Source organism: Lytechinus pictus, chromosome 2 (assembly GCF_037042905.1).
Source record: "Lytechinus pictus isolate F3 Inbred chromosome 2, Lp3.0, whole genome shotgun sequence".
Taxonomy (NCBI): domain Eukaryota; kingdom Metazoa; phylum Echinodermata; class Echinoidea; order Temnopleuroida; family Toxopneustidae; genus Lytechinus; species Lytechinus pictus.
Window position 1 is genome coordinate 52,911,710 of NC_087246.1, and position 25,749 is coordinate 52,937,458.

A 25,749-nucleotide genomic window follows, 5' to 3' on the forward strand; every position below is an offset into this window, starting at 1 on the left:
TTAGTGCAAGGGTAATGAAAATACTATCAAATGATCTACTTAAAGTAAGGGCAAGAGCAATAAAATATTATTAAATGATACTGAAAGTAAGGATAGGGGTAATGAGACAAAGTAAGGGTGAATGTAATGGGAACATTATAAAATGATGCTGAAAGTGAGGATAAAGGTAATGAGAATATTTCAATTAAAATAATGATAGTGAAACTAAGGATGAATACATATCAAATAGGAATATTATTCAATGATACTTAAAGTAAGGTAAAGGGAAATGTGAACATTTTTAAATGAAACTGGAAGTAAGGGCGAGTGTAATCGGATTATCAAATTATACTGAAAAAAGGAATAGGGGTAATGTGAATCACATCAAATGGTACCCTGAAAGGGTGAAGGTAATGAAAATATAATAGAATTAAAAAAAACTAGAATAAAAATAAAAGTTGAAATGAGGGTCTAATACCACTCGATCCTGTCCCCCATGCAATAATGGTGATTTTTATTCATCCCATTTTGTTCAAAGGCAAAAACATCTTTCAAAACGTCAAGTTTGCCCCCTGAACCATAGCAGAGGATGCACTCCTGTGCCCCGGAACCACTAATTTGAATGCTCTGAAGCAAACACTGCGCTTCCGATCATCGAGAAGAGCACTTTGAGAATAACACCTTTTGCTATAGTGGGTGATGCCAAATGGTCCTTCACAGGATAAGACAAATAGAAAAGGCCGAATGGCCGAGTCTGCATACATGAATGGTCTTATTGTGATTTATATTCATTGAAATGCTATCTGCAGCTCTTTATATAGAAGACCATTGGTGATAGCCGCCGCCCCCTCCATTTCAATGCAGTCTGGTTGAGGAAGTATATATATACCAGCCATGTGGCTACTCATATGTCCGACGTCAATAAGCTGGAACAAATCATTCTCTCGATCTGCATTATATATTTTAAAATTCATATCACCTATAATACATTGATCTTTTGTATACACTATGCTGCATGTATGGACAAGGACAGATTGCCTTCAGCGTTGGATATCTAGAACCATGGCTACTGTAATATGGAAAAGGGTGTGGTACCAGTGAGCTAAAAAGGGGTAAGAGACCAAGTCAGTTTGGCACAGGATATTCGACCGGTCATAGACAGCTAATGTCTGATTTAACTCAAGTTGATCAAAATCATGATTTCAATCACCATTATTCTCTTTAAGGTGAATTAACTGATTTAAATCACTTCCATAGGATCATCGACAAATACTTGTACCAATTCTTCTAATTAATGCCATTGAAATAATTAAATATCAGGTCAATAAAAGACATCAAAGCTATATGCGAATAGCAGTGACTCTCATTTCGAGAACACATTTTCTTTTATTTTGATTTCTTTGTCAGCTGTTGATAGAAAGAAAAACAAACCATTTGTTTTGTTTTAGGTAAATTCAGTGTTTAATTGTTACCTTATTTTTGTTCATTAGAATTTATTATTTTTCATTTCATTCATTGCTTTATTTTACTCACTCATTTTTATTTTTGATTCTTTCATTCCTTTTGTAGGGGGAGAATTGCCTGAAGTGAATTTAGGCAATTCAAACATGAACACAGGTTTTGAGCAAAATAAAACATGCACCAGAAATCTAAAGCCCACGTGCATATCGCCATTCCATTTCATTACTAGATTATATCAATGCGTGTGCCCCAATGCAGTTGTGTTGTGAAGGAAAGGAACTAAAATATGTTAATTGGATAAATTTTAATACTGATTTGTAATTAAAGGTCAAGTCCACCCCAGAAAATTGTTGATTTGAATCGATAGAGAAAAATTAAACAAACATAACGCTGCAAATTTCATCGAAATCGGATGTAAAATAAGAAAGTTATGACATTTTGAAGTTTCGCTAATTTTTCACAAAACAGTAATAAATGCACAACTCAGTGATATGCAAATGAGAGAGTCTATGATGTCCATCACTCACTATTTCTTTTGTTTTTTATTGTTTGAATAATACAATATTTCAATTTTTACAGATTTGACAAGAAGGACCAACTTAACTTAACCATAAACTGTTAAAACAATGGTAATTCCACATGTTCAGGGAGAAATGAAACTTTGTTTCATTTGACAAGGAGGAGAAAATTAGAATATTTTATATTTCATATAATAAAATACAAAAGAAATAGTGAGTGGATGACGTCATCAGTCTGCCAATTTGCATACCGACCAGGATGTGCATATAACTGTTTTGTGAAATTAAGCGAAACTTTAAAATGTCATAACTTTCATATTTTACATCCGATTTTGATGAAATTGTCAGTGTTTTGCTGGTTGGATTTTACTCCTTTTTTTTCAAATCAACTTTTTGTTGGGGTGGACTTGTCCTTTAAAATGGAGAAGGACAGGTTATGGTTTATCACGTAGCAGTCATGGGCCACTTTTCATCATTTTATGATGGCAACATCAGGCCAAAAGAACAATCTAAAAAAAAATCATTTGATTCGGGTGCCAAATCAAAATAGAATATAAAGTATTTTTGTCTCGTTTGTCGTAGCTTTCTAATATCCAATTACTAAATATGTAAAGCAAGTGCTCAAACGGCTGTTTAAAATAAAATATAAACATTACTGAGTGGGCACGCTATTCAAATTGAAATCGTAACTGCCAGAAATATGCCATATTCACATTCTGATATGTACACAATGCATTCAATGACTACTAAATATGTCTGATGATAAGTGTAGTTCACATTACTGACCCTTTACCAAAGTTTGTTTTCACTTTTTTTTTCTCTACAGACTTAAAAAGGAAATGACTGAATGTTCCCTAATGCCATATTGAGTTGATGAAAAATACCATTCACAATGCAGAGTGCTTCAAAAAGGAACATGAATATTGAGGACTAATATGGCACTTCCCTCTATTCACTTGAAACGAAAGAAGGAAGTGGCAAAGTGAGTCTACCATTTGTCACACAAAATGTGCCTCCCTTTCGAAAGAGGAAGAAGAGTTTAAATGCCTGTTCGCGAGTGGATTGCTTGTTGATTTGTCACTAGAAAGCTGTAGACGTCACTGATTGGACCAATGTCCTGCTGCGATGAATACCACCTTGGTTTTTGTAGGAAACGTGAGAGGGGGCGCTAGAGTACCACTTGATGACTCACACTGGCTTGGGGAGGTTCACTCTTTTTTTTGCAGGCAGTTAATTTAAGAACATATGCAGTGTGTTGCACTGCAGATAAGAGTACCTGCATATATTGCAAGTGGACTGTCCAATTTAACCAGAGGAGATTCACAAGACACAGGAGTGGACTGACTTTACACACCAACATAGAGTCGGCCCATCATGGAACTCTTTATATGTTTTGCGAAACATATATATCTTGTTTGGTTAACCAGCCTTGTCCTGCTTGGGAGAACTGGTGATGCAGCGAATATACTCATGAATGCAATATTAGGCAAAGGAAGCCATTATTACATTACTGAAGCCATCGGAGAGCAGCTTGTCAACCGGGGCCATAACGTGACACATCTTGTTAGTAATGCTTTCTACAAGCAAGCATCAAGCAGGCAAAATTCAGAGCTCTTCAACTATGAAGTATATGACACCGCGATACCACCTGAAGTTATTTATCAGCTGTATGCTAATATGAGCAGAGTGGCATTCCTTTCTCCACTGAACAGTCAACATATTGAAGTAGAAAGCAAACCTCACTGGCATCGCTATCAGGACTGCCAAGCTGTTCTTGACAATCATGACCTCCTGGAGAGAATTAGGCGAGCAAATTATTCTTTGATTATATATGACATGTTATGGCCTTGTTTACCAATTATTTCTAAAATGCTTGATATTCCTCTTGTAGGAATCATTTCATTTCCCAACCCGTGTATGGAAACAGAGATTGCAGGATCAAATTTCAATCCGTCCTACGTACCTTGTACTGGCATTGGATTTACAAATAAAATGACTTTTGTTCAGCGATTTGTGAACACATTCCTTTACGCATTTGTACCATGGCTGACAACAGACAAATATGTCTGGTACAATCAGCTGTTACATGAGCATTACTCCAACGATTCTGTTCAGCTTTTAGACATTGTTCGTGGAACACAACTCTTTCTTGCCAATAGTGATTTTGTAGCTGATTACCCCTGTGCCTTGGGACCTAATGTGGTTCTTGTTGGGGGGCTTACATCCAAGCCTCCTCAAAAACTGCCTCCTTCCTTGGAGAATTTTGTTTCGAGTTCTGGAGATCATGGAGTCATAGTGTGCACCTTTGGTTCCTTCCTGTCCTCACATGACCTCTTTGAAGCAAACAGCAAGCTTAGTGTCTTCATCTCAGCTTTTGCAAGACTACCCCAAAAAGTCATCATGCAGTTGAGTCACGAGCCATCATTTCCACTGCCAGGCAATGTCAAAGTCCTACCCTGGCTTCCACAGAATGATCTGCTTGGCCACCCAAAGACCAAGGCATTTGTGTTTCCTGGAGGGAATAATGGATTCTACGAAGCCATCTACCACGGTGTGCCCACAGTAGTCATCCCTCTGCGTGGTGATCAGTTTGATGTCGCAGCTCGTGTGACTTCAACAGGGATTGGCGTGGTGGTGGATAAGCTGACAGTGACAGAAGAGAGTCTACAACATGCCATTCACCAAGTCACCAGCACAAACAAGTTTGCTAAAAAAGCTAAGAAGCTCTCGACTATCTTCCGGGATCGGCCGATGCCACCCGCACAGCGAGCTGCGTTCTGGATAGACCACGTGATCAAGCATGGAGGAGAGTATCTTCAATCCTCTGTTCATGACCTGAGCCGTATGCAGCATATTCTTCTGGATGTCTTGACGGTCATGTTCATATTGTTTCTTGTACTGTGTGTTCTAGCTTATAAATGCAGCTCAAAGGTGCTGTGGTTCCTATACCGGTGTGTAACACATAAACACTTAAAAGATAGTTAGAACCTGAAATATATCTTTCATATTAGATAATATTATTTTCTATAAAGTATAAGGAATTGAAAAAGTGATGAAAAATGCAATCTTTCAAGAATGGTCATGACTACTTCTGTAGAATCTGTAGGAGGTACGAGCCATCAGGTATCTGTCAAATGGTTCAAGTGAAGATTCCTGAAATAAGGAATTATTCAAATGATATTGTAAGGCAATAACAATAACTTACCATTGCAGAATTAGAAGGAAAGAGTCATAAATAGTATAACTATTACTAAGAAATTGACTTTTCAAAAGATCAATTGGACAAGATATCAGATTACAGTCCGACCTCTCTTATCTGGACACGTTTGGACCAGCACCAATCCGGATAAGGGATTTATCCAGATCTGGGAGACCCAATATTAAATAAACGCAGCTGCCTCCCGAATGGTAGCTACACGTAATCTATTGTAGTGGGCGTACAAAGAACAGTATTTCACTGCTGTCAGCGCAAATTATACGCGATTTTTTTTCTTTACGGAAATTAAATCGATTGGTTGCCAAAACTCTTGGATAATTTACCTGCTGAAATAAATTGAGGAATACATCGAGCATACCTCGAAAGAAAGAGAATGACTTGATGAAAATAAGTTATAAAATTGGATCATTGCAGCTTCGCAGAGTCAGTCAATTGTATACTGACTGTAGGCTCATACATGATAGATGGCATTGTCTGCAATGCAAGACAAGGCCTGAGTGAGAGATGTGTTGTTTTTTTCCTGGAAAAAAAAAAATGCGCTGTGCCCCGATTTACTGGAAAATTATCCTGTCTAATTTCTTTCGGTAATTTGGGTAAGATATTTTCATTAAAAAATAATGTGGTTGTAGGTAGACTATATTAGAAAATGTATGTAATCAGAATGAGTTTGCGTAGGAATTTTGATTTTACATTGAAATCTCATATCCCCACGTACTAGATTGAAAAAAAAATAATAATTTGGCAAGTGTGCGTCCGGATAATAGAAAGATCCAGATAAGGGGAGGCTGGATAAATGATGTTGGACTGTAATTCAAATTTTCAGAAATGAATTGGCCTGATCCTCTAACTTGACATCTTGGGAACATTTCATCAACATTCTCTTCTGACAATCTGACAACTTTCTTTGATTTTGATTGGCTGAGAAACAGTTCCTAGCGTAACTGTCGGATAAACGTCAGACAAGTCCTTTCACGAACCCCCCCTGCACTTTTAATAAACTTTGTTTTCAGAGCTCTTCCATTACCCCTCCCCTCGCTTTCAAGTAAATCCAGGATGGAAGATACAGTATGGCTCTTTATGGGAACATTACTTATATTCAGGACAACGCATGCTTGGATGACTTGGAGGCCGTTCTCATTACGCTTTCTAAAACTAGTTTACTGGAAACCGATTCAGGAAACCAGTTTGGAAGATCGCTTTGCTAGCGGTCCCACTTGATCACACAAAAGTGGTTTTCAAAATCACTTCACTTCTTGTTGCTATAGAAACGCTCTCAGTGGGGTGATACATTTCGCTCGAAATAGGCATTCTACACCTGTCGTGTGGAGTAGCGCACTCAAAATGTGCAAAGATTGCTTCACGAAGAACAGTTGTGTCCTCACTTGCGCTAAAACCAGTTTACCGAGGCGAAGCGATCTTGAAAACTACATCGCGAGGTGGTTTTCCGAACTGGTTTGCAAGATCGCTTCGACCGTTCTTACTATGCGTTAAACTAAACTAGTTTCCAGTAAACTAGTTTTAGGTACGTAGTGAGAATGGTGTCTTGCTCCGACCACAAGCTAGTTTGTGAAACGTGCTCAGTGTAGAATGGATCTTAAATGATATCGATAATGAAAGACTTGGGGAGGGTGCACTAAAATCACACCCACACCAGCACAGCCATTGTTTCGCTTATCATCCTGGATTCCTCTGCTCCCCTCCCCCCTGAAGAATTCTGGATCTGCAACTAATCAGCTAATCATTAGTAAAGATATTGTTTGAACCAAAATGTGGAAACTATTTTTGTTGTTGAAAGACTGAGTCTCTGGTTGCCATGGAAACATGTGAGTCCCAGTGCGAGATTTATAGCTGGGATGTTAACAAATTACCTTATTGTTTGCTTTGTATATACATGGACCAGACACTGAAATAACTTTAAACATCTCAATATAATGTTGTGCTTCATTGGTTCTTTCTTTATATTTTTCTTCTACTTCAGTTTTGTTTTTAATGCCAATTATTTCAATACAATATGAGTATCTAATGTGATGAAGATGAAGTAATATTGTTTGAATATAGATATTCATATTTATTCATTTCTGGGGTTGACTAACTTTGAATATATTGTGATGAAGGGGGAAATGTAACACTACAGGCACTTACCTACCTCTCTACCTCTCTTCAATTAATCAGTGAGCTTCTAAATAAATAACTGCAATTATTCCAAGAAAATTATGTTCTAACTCGCTTTGGAAAAAAAACCATGAGTATTATCTATCATGTCTCATATTAGAGCATACCTGAAGTCAAAATGTATTTTCTACCATTTCAGTGATCACTCAAAGATCAATCCAAAATTAATAAAGATAGAGAGAAAAAAAATGCTTGTGCTCCCCTGAGCATAATACAGTGAAATGCATGTACGACCACTGCAATGCAATTTATGATGATAAAACCATCAAATGCATTATACATTACAGTCATAATTTCAAGTCACATTTAACTTTTGACTTTGAATTCACTAAAAAAATCCACTCCTTAAAGTTCACAAATCCCATGTTTGAGTTATAATATTCAAGAATACACCAACAAACAAGATCAGATGATATTCTACAATGATATTGAATTATTTCTCAGCAGAACATTTTAGCTTACCAATTTCTATCTAAATAATTGTACACGAAATGCAACATTTTTTATCAAATGAAATGTAATAAAATTATCTTTGTGATGTATTTATTTAAGTCAATTTTGTGTTTAAACTCCAAGTCTGTGTTACATTCATATTCATGCATCTTTGTTAAACTAATTTTTTACAAAGCAAATTGTAATAAATCAAATGCTCCTCTGCTGAAGTGAGATTGTGCTATCCTAGATAAATTTACTAAGTTATGAATAGGATCGGTTTCTAAAGAATTAATTAAAATAATCTTTTCTGTCGTTACACACTGTTCACAGGAAAAAAATACACCTTTTCTCATGGAAAGAACAGCATTTTTTTAATTGAAGTCTTTCAGACAATAGCAGAATGTTTGAAACAAATTTTTATATCAAGAAAATGTCTATGCAATAATTTTGTAATTTAAGGCAACGTTGCCCAAAGACAGATTGAAGAATATTATGTGCAATGTACATTTACAATGATGGTGTTTTTAAAAATAATTTCATGACAATGTGCAGCTTTTCATTGAGTTGAAATTCTGAATAACAAGTTCATGCATCCATGGGCGTCAACACAGAGGGTTATCGTTTGTGTTTGGAGGGGGGTGGGGACGCAACAATAGATGTCCCGGCATATCAGCTGCCAAAATTTAATTGCAACTGCATATCTTTAGCCCAGTTTCTGTGGTTGGTGCAGTATAGACAAGACAAGACAAGACAAGAAAAAATTAGACATAAGTAGATCCTCTGCGCTGACACCCATGCATCACCATCTTTTATGACAGTGAAAAAGAATATAAGTACAGTGGATGTCAAATATTTATATAAGAATACCTGACTTTTATTAAGGATCAAGTAAACGGAAAAAAGACAGCTAGTAACAACTAGTAAATTTGTTTAATATCACTTTGCCTTGAAGATGTTTATTAGTCCATGATATTTGATCTACAAAACCCACTTCTCGTTTGCAATTTAGGTTGTACTACTAAGTACAAATACATGTATGACTTCCTGTTTTAAGGTATTTCATGTACCAGCTACCTGATAGTGTTAAAGGTACCGTTAAACAAGTATTCCTTGTGAGTCATTGCGGGTGACCAGACATTTCTTAAGCTGCACTGAAATCTAGAGCCACATACTGTACGGAGGCAAGTCTGAATATCGTTTTCCAGGAAATGGTTATTAATGATGACATGCTCAGCTCCAATGTTTATGTGCAGGGCCCCCGTCTTACAAAGAGTTACGATTGATCCGATCAATCGCAACTATGGACGGCCAGCAACGTCGATGTTCATCTATTTAAATATGCATGTTTGTTCAAAATATTTTCTAGCTATGATGTGTATTCATGCATTCATTGTTTCCTTGAAAATTCACTGTGCTTCTCTTTGCATGTAAAAGCTTTGCATACAAAGGACATTGTGCAAATTTTTCTTAGAAAAATATTATGACAATGATGAATTTCCACAGAGTTACGAATGATCGGATCAATCGAAACTCTTTGTAAGATGGGGCCCAGATTTCCAACGCATCTCCTTCTTCCAAAGATTCACAATATTTCAATCAATGTGTGCTCTTGCTGCAATTAATGTTTCATATCATGTGGAATTCATTCAATTTGTATTTTATTTTGGTCAAAAGATTCAGAATAAATCATTTGCGTATCCATTTTGGGTAGATAACCGAGTTTCTATGTGTTGCACATTCAATTACGGACAAAGTGGCATTAACAATTATCATTTTCAGGAATAGTTCACCTTAAAGGGTGAGAAGATAAATCCTTGGAGAATCATATCAAGTTTAAAAGTCATTCTTGATTTTGAAAAAATCCATCAACATTTGGATAAAAGAGCTGAGAAGTTTCAGCGACAATTTTGTGAGGTCACTTAGAAGATGCTCCCCATATGCTGTGCATTATCGATATCATAAATTGCAATTTTTATGACTTATGATGAATTAATAGATTTTTTTCATAAAATTTATCTGAAATTATAGTACAACTATGTCTGATTAATGCACAGGTAAAATTATAAAATCTACAAATTCTGAAAAAGTCAGTTTATGGCATTTATACAACACAACATATGGGAGCGCAGCTGTATGTCACAAAAAAAAAAGGGATTAAAGGGTAACACGACATTTGCTCCTGCTACAATTGCTCCAGGCTCAATTTTATCTAAGATGTAGGGTTAGGGTAACAATAGGAGTTCTATGCAGACCTGCCAACCTCTGGAAATGTAAAACTGTATTCTGTGATAAAACCCCCAAAAAGTGTATTTCATAAAAAAATGCTTGGCGCACTCGCTCATCGCGCCGCTCAAGCTGCATGCAAGCTAAAATGCGCACTGCTCTTGCAGATGAAAAAAAAAACCATTGAAACATGTGTATATCTCATCCTGGTTTTAACAAAATGATTGAAAAAAAAAACAAGTTACCTGAATTACATTGATTTAATAACCATATTTGTGTACTTTTTATGAAATAGAGACATATAGAGATGATTTTTCTCAATAAATTACGATTTTGTAAAAAGAAAATAAATAATATTTTTTTAAATATTTTTTTTACAAAAAACGTGTTTTTTAAAGAAAAAACGTACTGCCGTATTTTGGTTGCAAAAACGTATTAATTATGCCTAAAACGTACTGGTTGGCAGGTCTGTTTATGTTAGTTTTAGAGTAGGGTATAGTATTAAACCCAGGGTTGAAGTTAGTCATTCGATTAGTGTGTGGAATCCAGAGCGGAGCAATTGTCGCCGGAGCAAATGTCATGGAACAGATTAAAGAACCTTACTCAGTCATTTTCTTTAGTGGATTTTCACCACAGATTTAGAATCAACTTGACACATGAGTTGGCTTCCCCTTTAAAGGTGACAAATATTCAAATGCCGTTAAAAAAAGTTTATCTTACCCACTGTCATAATTGGGAAATACATCATGTGTATACTTTCAAATGATATACTTTTATTTTTCTAATAATTGAAAATAAGCAAAATTTTGTTGCCTTGTATGATATTATGTATGTTGTGGATATGTTAGGGGTGCCCACGAATCTATTTACAGGTACACATAACGGTGGAGGCGATATACCACTTTGGAAAAAAAATACATGTACATCATTAACTGTTAAAACTAATTTAAACAACCCTGTTTACTATGTGAATCACACAGTAGTTGTTTAAACAATTTAAACAAGTGTTTAAAATCTTAAACAACAAAGTTTAAATTCAAATATTTACTTATCAATAATTCAAGAATGGTGTTTAAACAACTATTGTGCGATTAACATAGTAAACAGCGTTGTTTAAATTATTTTTAACAGTGTGGAATGTGTTTGGGTCACTGTTGTTGGACATTAGCAGTGGTGCAATTACTAATACAAGTATTCAATTATTTAGGACACAATGAATATAGGATATTTGTTCTTTCACTGTAACTAACTATGAGCTATTTATGTTTACAATGTGACTTTCAGAACTCTCTTTCCGCCTTTGCATACAGTAGAAATGCATCCTAACCTGATCAGATTGTAAATTGAGGTAGTTAATATTGATTGACTGGTTTAGAAAATTTAGCAATAGTTATAAATAGGAAACATCCTGTCTTAGTCATGTGTAATATCCCTATGAGAGTATGTATGCTTGTTCAAACATATCTACACTCCTGAAGTCCCAAGTTTTCCATTTCCTATAAAATGCTAATTATGTGTACTTTGGTGTCATATGATTAGCACTTATGAATAGTGAAAAACATAGTAAAACAGAGGTTTCAATTAGGTTTCTTATATATAGAAGCACTGCAGTATTAAGATAAAGCTTGGGGAATACAAACACTGCACACTGCTGACAGATTTTCAACAGATTCAATTTTTAAAGGTCAATTCCACCCCAGAAAAATGTTGATTTGAATAAATATAGAGAAAAATCAAGCTAGCAAAACGTTGAAAATTTCATCAAAATTGGATGTAAAATGAGAAAGTTATGACATTTTTAAGTTTTCCTTATTTTTACAAAACAGTGATATGCACAATTCAGTGACATGCAAATGAGACAGTCGATGGTGTCCCTCACTCACTATTTCTTTTGTTTTTAATTGTTTGAATTATACACTATTTCATTTTTTATAGATTTGACAATAAGGACCAACTTGATTGAATCATATAGTATTAAACAATGATCATTCCACATGTTCAGGGAGGAATTAATCGTTGTTTCACTTGACAATGAGGAGAAAATTTGAATATTTCATATAATAAAATACAAAAGAAATAGTGAGTGGATGACATCAGTCTCCTCATTTGCATACCCACCAGAATGTGCATATAACTGTTTTGTGAAATTAAGCAAAACTTTAAAATGTCATAACTTTCTTATTTTACATCCGATTTTGTTGAAATTTTCAGTGTTGAGCATGATCGGTTAAGGGTTAGCATTGAGGTGAATTTTTTTTTTATAGATATTTCTATCAAAATTGCTTTTAAGATAATCTTTGATATCTCAGGTTTCAAAGAACTCAGTTTCATGAAGATTGATAAATCCGAAAGTACTGGAATAGTCCATTTTATTTGTGGGGGTGCTATTACCTCTCATCACGGACGGACATTTTTACTCAAATTAAATTCTCTCTAGTTTTATTGTTTTTAAAGTTATCCTAATTTGGTTTGGATGTTCTTGCACTCTGAACATTAATCTATTATCAAACATAAATTAGTAGAAAAAAAATATTGGGAAGTAATTTTTTTTGGTAGGTGTGAACATTTCCATTTTGAAATTTCCGTCCGTGATGAAAAAAAGTATAAAAAGTTTTTTTATTTTTTATCAGAATAGAAATAAAAAATAAAAAGGTGTAGAGGTATCTCACTAAACACTGTACATCATTTTAATTGAACATAGCTGAAATCCATACATTTTATCCATATCATAAACTCAATCAAAAATGATCACGGACGGACATTAATTTCATCACGGACGGACAGTGTAAATTCACTCAAACTCAATTCACTCTAGTTTTATTGTTTTCAAAGTTACTCCAATTTGGTTTGGATTTTCTTGTACTCTGAACATTAATCTATCATCAATAGTAGAAAAAATATGGGAAGTAAATTTTTCTGGTAGATGTTAACATTCCATTTTGAAATTTCCGTCCGTGATGAAATTAATGTCCGTCCGTGATCATTTTTATTGAGTTTATGATATGGATAATATGTATGGATTCAGCTTTTTATTCTTTATCAGAATAGAAACAAAAATAAAAGTGTGTAGAAGCATCTCACTTGACACTGTACATCATTTCATTTGAATATAGCTAAAATCCATACATTTTATCCATATCATAAATCAATCAAAATAATCGCAGACGGACATTAATTTCATCACGGACAGACAATGAGCAAATACTGAGCAGATTATGAATTTAATTTTAGTTCCAATTTGCAGTGAAAAATGGTACTGAGAATTATTCAGAACTCAAATGGATGGAAACCTACAACTCTTCACAATTTTTTGTGAAATCTTTCTTTGGCTGTTATTGGGGCTTAATTGTTGTCAGGAAATTTTTTTTAAACATAATTGGAATGCAGATAGAGTTGGAAGCTACATGTATGCCAAAAAGCTGGAAATGAAATAGAGCAAGAATAAGTCAAAAGCTGTATATTTCATCAATTGGAGCTTGCAGAAAGTGATGGAAAAGAAGAAAGTAGAATGCATATTCTGATAAACAGAAAAAAAAAATCATCAATTTTTTTCCATGTACAAACCTATGGATTCACAATGCTTCTAACAGAACATGACTTCACGTCCTTGAGGCTTGTGAAAAGTACAAGAATTCCTTTTTTTTAAAGTCCATTTTGGAGCTAATTTTGAGCAAATTGCTGATCTGGTAATCTGAAAATGCATACAATTCATATAAAGCTTGCACTGCAGTGTTTAGAAGTTTAATTGGTATCTGATTTCAATTTTGGATTCGGTCAGGGCCTAAATACATGAGGGTTGTTGATGTGAAGGGGTGTCTCCACTTTAATATGGACAAAAGATGAATTTGAAGAGAGCCTGGACAAGTGTTGTGGACATACTTGATCCACCAAACAAGCATAATGATCAGCAACCTGTGAATCTTTTGGATTTAGTTAATGGACATAAAAAAATCTGTGCTCTTCGAAAATTAAAGCCTAAAAATGTATGAACATGTATCATCATGATATACATGTATATCATAAAAAGTATCAACATGATCATTGATCCACTGGATGTTGATTTGGTACCAACTATAGTATTCTCTAAATTGAAAAGAAGACAATGTGCATTAGGATATTTGATTTTGAAAAGAACTGTGTATAAAAGCAATCAAATGGCTATATTATTTTGTGTGTCTAGCATAGAAATCATGTTGCTACAACTTAAATCAAGTTGTAGCAACTTGATTGAAGTTGTAGCAACTTGATTGTGCAACTAATATTGTTTAATCATATAAAAAAATGTACAAATCATCAATACAATAGCATTTGTTCCCCCAAACAAGTAATAAGAACTTCTTACAAGGTACTTCCAATGTATTTTAATTGTGTCCGTCCGTGATGTCCGTCCGTGATGGAAAATATTTGCAATTCTCTCAGAAGTTTGATATTGGTTAAGAATTCAATATGCTGAACATAGAAGCTAACATACCCGAGTGTAAGTTGCATTAACAATTATTGGTCAAAGTTAAGCTATTTAGATAGAAACAATAAAAATGTTCAAAAATTCTGAAAACCACATTTCTATCATGTCCGTCCGTGATATGGCACATTTAGTGGCTACCTATGTTTGTAGGTAACCATGGCAACAAACTTTTTTCATCATTCAGCATACTTTGTCCTACCCTTCACTATAAAACAAAAAGGAACCATGTTCATCTTATTCCTAATTTGTTACAAGCCTTCAAAGTTTTCAAAATCTATCAAATGTCCGTCCGTGATGAACCGATCACGCTCTGTTATGCTTGTTGGATTTTTCTGTTTTTATTCAAGTCAACTTTTTTTGGGGGTGGACTTGTCCTTTAAATTCACTTTTCACTCTATCTTTCACAATAACAATATTTTGCTCTGAAAAAATGTCTTCCCGCAGAATTCCATGAATTCTGTGTTTTTCCTAAATTTCATGCAATTTTTACTTAATCTGTATCAAGAAAAATGGGGACTTTAGTCTTTACACAGATATAGATATTAGGGTAGTTTGGTATGTGGTGCAAAAGATATTCAATGAGAGCTATATTTCTATAAAGTGGACTATTGTTTCACCTTGCTGCAAATAATGGCTATGAAGCTTTACCCTAAAATGTGTTAAAAGACATTTGTAATGATTGAATCTTGCATGATGGAATAACAATTCAATAGATGTTTTAATGATTTGCAAGTTCAATTAGATGCGAGTTTAATCTTATATATTTCAATGTTTACACTGTACACGTATGTCTTGAGTAAAATCAATGGTGCTGTTTTTATACATTCATCATACCATTTCAATACTGACGATGACTTGAAACTTCTACAGAAATGCAACTAAGATATCTTACCGATTATCTCATCATATTACAATAAAGCTTACGATGAAAGGTTTTGCTTTTAGCTCTTAGAATGTATTTATATATTTAAGAAAGATTGAATAGCATTGTATATTTCAATGATTTGAAATTTTCATGAGAATATAAAGTACAACTGCTATGCAAATCTAATCTGAACTTTAACAAGATTGCAGACTTTTTTTAAAAAGTTTGTTGTGTGTGAAGACTGAAGAGCATAACAAAATGATTGTATGAATAATAAGCAGGACAAATATGACATCTACATGTATCAATTTTTATATATTTTCATCATCATTGTCGTCGTCATGATCATCATCATCATAATCATCATCACCGTCATCATCATCATCATCATCATCAGCATCATCGTCGTCGTGGTCATCGTCATTGTTCTTATTTAAATTCTCATAATAATCACTATTGTTGCTGTTATTATTAAATATCATTTACTATTAATATAATTATCATACTTATAATTATTACTTTTTAAATCATGAAAATTATCAATCCTAATCATCACATTCATCATCATCATTTTTATTGTTTTATAATAGCAAGGTTTTAAGGTAATAAAATGTGTTCTGTCTTTTAACAATTACTGATTTTTTTTATAAAAGCAGTAAATTTAATGGTCAAAATCAGTGTGCTGTATTTCAAGTGAAAAATAAAGGCGTGTTCCATATGATGGACTAAAACCAAAACAATTGTAATCTGCTGTTTTGAAGTCTGTTGAGTCATTAATAGCTGAAACAAATATAAAACAAACTAAACTTAATAATATGTAATTACTTTTTGGAAGTGTTTGTCTTGAGTGAGTGTTAACCAAATCTTTAAAAGCCAAAATTAAAAAAAATCCCCAAACAAAATAAATGATCATTATATGTTACAAGTAACAATTATACCTAGTGTATTGATGCCTTGCAATTAGGAAGACATCTTTGAAAATTTTCAAATTTGAATGACTGTAAATAGCTGTCATAAACAGTAATCCCCATGAGAAATACTTGGGGTTTGATTCCATACCATTTAAGAAAGGAGTTACTCCTTAGTTTCAAGTTATAAATCATAATGATCATAAATATGGACGGGGTGAAAATTAATATCATGATTTTGTTATTTCTTCTTAAAATGTTTGTTATATGAATAGGTTTCTTGACTGTTTCAATCAAGTTCTCAACCCTTGATTTTGTAGTAATAAAAAAAACAAGTGGAATGCCTCTGGCCGTCTCACCTGCATCACGCGATTCAATATAACAGCAGTGCTGATTTTGAAAACTACTATAACTCGCACAAGATGTTCAGTGATACTTGGTTACTCTTATTTCCACGTTTTATGAACTAGACCAATACACTTATAGAGATATGATGGCAATTCAACAAATACCCCCAACGTGGCCAAATTTCTTTGACCTTACATGACCTTTGACCTTGATCATGTGACCTGAAACTCGCACAGGATGTTCAGTGATACTTGATTACTATTATGTCCAAGTTTTATGAACTAGACCAACACACTTTCAAATTTATGGCTGTAATTCAACAAATACCCCAATTTGGCCAAAGTTTATTGACCCTAAATGACCTTTGACCTTGATCATGTGACCTGAAACTTGCACAGGATGTTTAGTAATACTTGATTACTATTATGTCCAAGTTTCATGAATCAGATCCATAAACTTTCAAAGTTATGATGGTAATTCAACAGATACCCCCAATTCGGCCAAAGTTCATTGACCCTAAATGACCTTTGACCTTGGTCATGTGATGTGAAACTCATGCAGGATGTTCAGTGATACTTGATTAACCTTATGGCCCGGTTTCATGAACTAGGTCCATATACTTTCTAAGTTATGCTGTCATTTCAAAAACTTAACCTCAGGTTAAGATTTAGTGTTGACGCCGCCGCCGCCGTCGGAAAAGCGGCGCCTATAGTCTCACTCTGCTATGCAGGTGAGACAAAAACCAGCGTCATGGATTGGCATTTAAAGAGAGATTAAGAGAGCTATCAGAATTTAAAATTTTTTATTTGTGATGTCATAAATGAGCAGATGCGCATAAATGTCAATTTTTTAATGGTCCTGATGACCTTTTTTTTTCCTTTTTAGGAGGGGTGTGAAATAATTTGTCTATTGATATACTGAAGGTACAATAATAATCATTTTCAATTTTCAGAGAAAATGACATTTCATTGATATTTCACCATATTGTAGGAATGCTGCTCGCACATGACGTCACAAATCAAATAACAAAAATTCTAATAGCTTTTTAATTCTTAGATGGATTTTCCTCAAACCTTCGCCAATATTTTCTATTATTTTTTTTTAATTATTTTTTTTTTACAATAAACGTTTCGTCAGGGTGAAATTCCCCTTTAAGTCATAATGCCCTGGAAATGAAGCAGTCCAAAAATAGTATTCAGTAATTCCAGAGACACGTGGCGAGTTGAGGTGCATCCTCATCAACCCAAAAAAAATACAGTGACATTTTTTTAAATCCTCCGCTGATCTGAAGATTAGCCCAAATGCTTGATAAGAAGCCTGGGTACAAAAAATACAGGCACTTTGAATTTCATAGTTGCGTCTGCTATTCAATTATTTCATCATTTCCGGCTGATCAAATATAAAATCTTAATTCATTTTTCTATACATGTCTGGTTTTATTTTAATGTGAGTGATATTCGTATATATTTTTAATGAAATGCCGAACTTTGTGACTATTTGGGGGTAATGAAAACACATCTACAATGTACTATGGATTCATTCAATCTGCTAGTTTCTCTCTTGAAGGGTGCACTGTGTGTACATTCTGAGTACTAAATAAGTGTGATTTTAACAAAAATTAAAATGACGTCATGACCTTCACAAAGTTCATTACAAATTTCCAATTAAAAAATTATTTTAAATAGACTTTGAAAAAGCCTTTTCTCCTTTTTTTCATATAATCTCAAACCAGGAATACCAAGCAGGAACTTCAGTTTAGCAATATCCACAGTTATCTATTGGTGTGGATTGAAAATATTGGCAGGAATTATAGAACACTATAAGCAACAGAAGAAATAAGTACATATAGCAGCCAATACATTCATGAACAAATTATCAATATTTCATCATCAGCCTGTTCAGCCTGTAAAGGCCATTGCACACCTTGTGGTTGGTCTCACCGTCTGTGACCAAATTTGGAATATAACATTTTAAAATTTGTGCCAAATCTCTCGATATGGATTATCTTACTCTGCAAAGTATTAAATGTCATACTTATATTCAAATCTGTGACAATAGTACCCTGCTTAGAAGAATAAAATAAAATCCAATATCTAATAGCAATGGCGTCATTCACAGCATCTCACGATAGGTGGAAACAAATATTGCCTTTACTCCAAATCAAAGGCTGGCAATTATCAAAAAGTTTGGTATTGGTATAGTTAATTTGAACCTCAAATAGAAATTTCAGGAAATTAAGGAAAATGCGATTTGTTCCAACATCGAATCGTAGACCAGTCGCAAGGTGCGCTGTCATCTACATACATTTTAATAGAAATCGAGAGGAGCTTCAAGTGCTTCAAGGCATAATAATATCATAAAGGTAAAACATTGACTTCAAACTATAACTAAATACATAAAGGGGTGATATTAGGTGCTATACAAAAGCTAACACCTTCTATTATGGTTACTTCCTAGCCTTGATTAGTGGTTCCTGTTTTTTGCTTTAAGTTTAGAAGTACAAAATCATAACTTGGTGAATGACATAATGGTTGCATGAATAAGCAAGTTTTCCCCAAGCTCAATGCTAGGGTCCTTTGTTTCTTTTTGCAACGACAGGAAGAAACATTAAACCGCCAGGGCACTGTCTCACAAAGAGTTACAACAGATTCAAATCAAACGCAAATTTAACTACACAAATTTAGATCAATCTAAATTGAGTTTGATTCAAACGTAATGTAATTCCATACAGGACAAGAGGGAGATCATTCCAGAAAGCAATTATGATAAATTCAAATCAAACTCAAATTGCGATCATTTCAAAATTACCCTCTTTTAATCAACACAAATTTAGATCAATGTCAATTTGAGTTTGTGATTAAAATCTATTGCAATTCTATATAGGAGATGAGGCAGATCATTCCAGAGAGCAGTTAGGATAATTTCAAATCAAACTCATATTGCGATCCAGAAAGTATTATGATAAATTCAAATCAAACTTAAATTGCGATCATTCTACAATTCCCCTCTTGTAATTAACATAAATTTAGATCTAAATTGAGTTTGATTAAAATCTATTGCAATTCTATGTAGGACAAGAGGGAGATCATTCCAGAAAGAAAGCTGTTACGATAATTCAAATCAAACTCAAATTGTAATCATTTCAAATTTCCCCTTTTAATTAACAAAAATGTAGATCAATGTCAATTTGAGTTTGATTGAAATCTATTGCAATTCTATGTAGGACAAGAGGGAAAGCAATTACGATAAATTCAAATCAAACTCATATTGCCATCATTTCAAAATTCAACTCTTTTAACGACACAAATATAAATCAATCTAAATTGAGTTTGATTAAATTCTATTGCAATTATATGTAGGACAAGAGGGAGATCATTCCAGAAAGCTGGACAATGTGTGAAAGTCTGTAAGTCATGCTCTATGAATATCAATAGTTAAAGTTTTAATACCTCATTATGAGGTTCATATTTTCTGTTTATGTATAATGAATCAATAATCTTATCTATTTTAACTATTGTAATGATGATGATGATGAAGGCCAATGAGATGGCAAAATAATATGACCTTTTTGTTCATACTATGGTGAAGCTTTGTAGTTAACAATATCTGGGATGCAAATGTATTATGATCTATTAAATAAGAATATCAGGATATTGTGATTGCATGATGTAGGGATGTTATCGATAACGTCTATATCGATAGTCCTGTCGATAATCACTTGTTTTTACCACTTAGCGATATTGATAACCTTTCTATCTTTGTCGATAATACCCGCTATTATGTAGGGACACAGTGAATTTCCGCAACTTCACAAAATTCACGGAAACGGCCCTTTAAAAGTGGCTTTTCAAACGGAAAATCACGGAAAACGTATTTTTCATCAAACTGCACAGAACAGCAACAGAAATTACTGCAAAATCTCAACAAAATACTAGCCATAAAACACGATCTCACCGCACTTCACTATTATTATAGCAAAGTGGGGGTGAGATCGTGACAATCCAAACATCGTGACATCACAAGCGCAAGCTCAACTAACGTAGAAGGCAGCTGTCACACAGCCTAGACGTGTGTTGCTGCCCTTCTACGTTCGAAGATGTACAGCAAGATATCAAAATTGCGGATAGGCGAATGACGTTGACTGCTCTGAACGATGTCCAAAAAGCCCTAAAATTATCGATAAAACTTCACCCAACCCTAAAATAATGCTAATAACGTGAATGGTGAGGATGTATTTATGCTAAATATGTTTGTTAAAAGATGCTATGTAGTCATTTACATCCGATGAACGCGGATTTTAAAGCGTTCTTGGTACAGTGGCAGATACAAATTTTGACCAACGCGAGTATGTGACATCGCTATAATGCATAAAAAATGCGTATTGATTATGTTCTTTTGTCGATAGTTATCGATATCGTTAAGATATTTTTAGCATATATTTTTAGCATAATAATAATAGTAATAATAATAATAATAATAATAATAATAATAATAATAATAATAATGATAATAACAATGACAATAACAATAATAATAATAATAATAATAATACAATTAATAATAATCATAATGATAATAATAAGATTGATAATAATAATAATGATAATTATATTAATAATAACGATGATAATTAAGAGTAAAATGTTACCGATTTGATTGAAATTATTTTGTATTATGTATTTTTCTTCAAATATGTGTGATTGTATATATATTCTGTAGAATTTATCTTTACGCTTTGTTTTTGTATATTTCTGTGTATATGTAAATGCCAACAAGAATATTTTCCTAAATGGACAGAATAAAATCAATTCTCAATTCTCAATATCGACAAGAGAATTTTCTCAACGAGTACAGCCCTTGCATGATGGTTAAATGGTTGTTCCTTTGTGCCTTTCGCCACTTAAATAGAATTATGTTTTTCATTGATTTTCCCATCACACTGAATAAAAAGGAAAACATTCACACCAAATTACATGATGATTAGATTCTAGCTTGCAGTATGAGAGAGTTCTCTTCTTCATTTAAGCTACAATGTGACAAAATCTTATTCATTTTTTAATTCATTAGAAAGCAAAACTCCAGTAAGGCACATCAAGTTCACAAATATATATATATATACATATATATATATACTGTTGTATGGATAAAGAAAATCTTGCATTGATGGAAGTGCATGACCAAAAATATGTAGAGGAAATGCTCAATGCCCCATACTCAGAAAAAGATCAAGCAAATCTGTAAGGTACATGAGCATACAAAGATATGTAGAGGAAATGCTCAATGCCCCATTCTCAGAAAAAGATCGAGCAAATCTGTAAGGTACTTGAGCATACAAAGATAGTTTCACTTTTGAAAGGAAGTACATATTTCTAATATCCTTAACAGACACCATAATACCTTAAAGGTAAATGCTAGTTTTGGTAACGATATCAAAATGAGTTTGTACAGAATCCAATGAAATGACCACCAAAGTGTCTGTTTGTATAAATAAAACGCATGTGTCAAAGGATTCTGGAAGAAATTGTGTAATTGCTGATAAATCAGCAAATAAGCACAGGATTCGGGTAGAGCGTCGGGCCCGACGCTCAAAGCAATAATTATACACAGTCCCACGTGCGCTTATCTGTGTTGGGGAAGTTCAGTCTGAACATTTTTCAGCGTAGATTTCAAGATTTCACAAAGTTCAGTTTATGTAACTGTACCAGATCTAGATCCTCGATGATATACTGACAATTAAGCCTGGTTTTACAGACTTTCTCATGAAATCAGTGTTTAGCTGCAACTACTGGAATTTCTCTTTAAATGAAGAGCTGAAATTATTGGTTCCTTTCTATATTTCACATTATTATGATACATGGATTGCAATTTCCCAGTGAGAAATTATCGGCTTAGTACTATACTATTGTTTATTCTTGACCAATCTAAAATACCCCATTTTTAAATAGGAAACTATGCACAACTGTGAAACCAAGTGTGTATATTTTCTTCTCATTCACCCCTCTTTCTTTCTCTCTCTTATTTTTTTTTTACTTCTCCTTCTTCACATCTTCCTCCTTTATCTTTTCCTCTTTCCCTCTCCTATTACAATTCCATTATTATGCACTAATCCATTTCCCCTTCATATCATTATTAAAGGACAAGTCCACCCAAACAAAAAGTTGATTTGAATAAAAAGAGAAAAATTCAACAAGCATAACACTGAAAATTTAATCAAAATCGGATGTAAAATAAGGAAGTTATGATATTTTAAAGTTTCGTTTAATTTCACAAAACAAATCTATTCACATCCTGGTCGGTATGCAAATGAGGAGACTGATGACGTCATCCACTCACTATTTCTTTTGTATTTTATTCTATGAAATATGAAATATTCTAATTTTCTCCTCATTGTCAAGTGAAACAATGATTAATTCCTCCCTAAACATGTGTAGATAGCATTGTTTTATTCTATATGGTTCAGTCAAGTTGGTCCATATTGTCAAATCTGTAAAAAATGAAAAATTGTATAATTCAAACAATAAAAAACAAAAGAAATAGTGAGTGATGGACATCATCGACTGGCTCACCTAGTTGTGCACTGTTTTGTGAAAAATAAGCGAAACTTTAAAATTCCATAACTTTCTTATTTTACATCCGATTTTGATGAAATTTTCAGCGTTATGCTAGTTTGATTTTCCTCTATTTACTCAAATCAACATTTTCCTGGGGTGGACTTGACCTTTAAGCTTTCAAGAAATATGTCTATTGTACATGCATGATTCATGCCACATGAACACATTAAAAAAAACAGGATCAAAGCATTGTCAGCCTTAAACAAAAAACCAGGCAAATAAATTGGGCACAAAACAAAAACAAATTCAATTATTTTCAGAGATGAAGAGTTAAATTAAAGGGGAAGTTCACCGTGACACCAATTTGGTTTCAATGAAGGCAGATATTTGAGACAAATACACATGTAGATGATGTGCGTGTGTGTGTGTGGGGGAGGGGGTCCATCTTGGAACAATAGAGTTATGTATTGTTAATTCATTTCATTTTATGAGATCACATGTGCATGCGACCAATCCCCTCATATGTCATGTGATATATTTTAATGTCATTTTCCTCAGAAAATAGAAAGTGATTACTAGCAGTGAATTCATGAAGCATTCAGAGTTTTCATATCTTGTGTAAAAAACTATCAATAATCATGAACCATTTAAAATTGAAATCTATAGAATTTATATTAAACATTACACAGGGGAACTACTTGCACAATGTAACGGACATTGAAAATGGAGAAATATTACTGTTAGTCAATGATGGCATTTCACCAATCCTTCAACTAAATGTTTCTCTCATTTTTATATCATGAAAAACAACATAAGAGTGGACTCCCCCTCAGAAAGAGGTTCAGAGTGGTTGAGACTCGAGAAAAAAAAATTCAAACAGGATTAATGTGGAGGGGGGAAGGGTGGTAGTGGTTCTGAATCTCGTCTTTCAATCAAAGGGTCAAGGGTTCAAATCCTATACTATTATTATTTGTTTGGTGTCATCTGTGCCTGGGAGGCAAAAAGCGAACCGAACCACTGTGACCCGCAGGTCTCTCTCCTCCCGATTTATCTGATTGGGGGAGCACTTGCAGGTAGATCACTACACACACAGGGCCTCCATTTAACATCCTATCCAAGGGATGGAGTGTATTTCCACTTTAACATAGCCTGCATCTATGGAACAGGGGAGAGACACGTTAACACATAATGCAGGCTTCAGTCATCTGCCGAGGTGGACTCAAAGCAACAACCTTTAGATTGACAGGCAAACGCTTTACTGACTGAGCCAACTTGCTTCAATTTCCTTCAGCAAAAAATTTATCCATGTGAGTTGTACTCAACCTAGACGAGATGAATGGGTACATGGTAGGAATTATTCCTTTCAGGCTTTAGCTACAGCCAGGATAATAATAAGATAATAAGTACATGCATATAGTAGCTGTACGACATAAATGTACCTACATGTATTATCATTACAATGCAGTGCCTTGGAAATTATGCTGGCATGCCACGCACATTATTTGTGAAGAGGGATGACCAAGTTCAGGAATTTTGGTTGGTTCACATATGAGCAGGCAAGGTAGCAAGTAAACACATGCATTAATTCTTTTACAGCTAGTCAGATGGGACTCAATGGCCCAAATTCACAACGGTGGTTTTGAAAACCTACGGTTGAGTCCATGGTTTATGCAGATTTCCTGTATAAATTACACTTATTTTACCGCGTATATTAAAAAAAAGTCAAATGATGATGCACGCTTTTGTCACAGTGCGCCAAATTGACGCCTGTTGCCATGGTTATCCACGCGATTTTATTTATGAGTCCACTGTTTTGAATAATGAGTCCACTCTTCAAACAGTGGACTCATGAATAAAATAGCGTATCTAACCATGGTAACAGGCGTCAATTTGGCGCACTGTGACAAAAGCGCGCATCAGCATTGGACATTTTTTATACACATGCCTGATACACGCTAAATTAAGCGTAATTTATACAGGAAATCTGCATAAACCATGGACTCATCCGTGGGTTTTCAAAACCACCTTTGTGAATTCGGCCATTATGAGGTCACACTGTGTTGATAATAGGTAAAGCATTTATGATGTCATAAGTCTGCTGTTTCTTGAGTACATTATATTCCATGAATTAACACAGAAATTTTTGTACATTGACATGCCTGATATTTGACATCATGAACTAGAAAATTAAAACAAAAAAATAGAGAAATTATGTCAGTTATCAACCCATTTTAGACACCACTGACTTTGTTTACATTTTAGAAATCTAGGTAAACCCCAAATTGCTGCCACCTTTTTTGTTTTCACTCTGAACTAAGTTCATTAAAGTTGTCAGTGTTTTCTAGGTTTAAAATCATTTATTCATTAAAATCCGGTTGCTGTCAGTTTCAAGAGAACTCCATTTCCTACATTAGAATGTTTCCAGAATCTTGTGGTGAAATGAACAGTAATGATTGGCAGTCTAAAGTACATGTTCACACTCTCAATATTACAAGTAGATTTACATTAACATGCATTAAATTTATTATTTATACTGTCATATAGGAATTTGGAACATGCAATGTATTTTTTTAAAGAATTCTTGGTCATTAAAATTACATGCTAGTA

The 25,749-nt window shown here is 34.0% G+C and overlaps 1 protein-coding gene across 1 annotated transcript; it reads left to right on the plus strand.

Moving 5' to 3' along the window:
• The first annotated feature begins 617 nt into the window (after window positions 1-617).
• LOC129253996 (UDP-glucuronosyltransferase 2C1-like) lies at window positions 618-9,501 on the plus strand. The gene is made up of 2 exons (XM_054892440.2): window positions 618-1,091; window positions 2,785-9,501. Exon 2 carries the CDS (start codon window positions 3,333-3,335, stop codon window positions 4,941-4,943), a length of 1,611 nt encoding a protein of 536 aa, XP_054748415.2. The 5' UTR covers window positions 618-1,091; window positions 2,785-3,332; the 3' UTR covers window positions 4,944-9,501.
• Window positions 9,502-25,749: the final 16,248 nt, after the last annotated feature.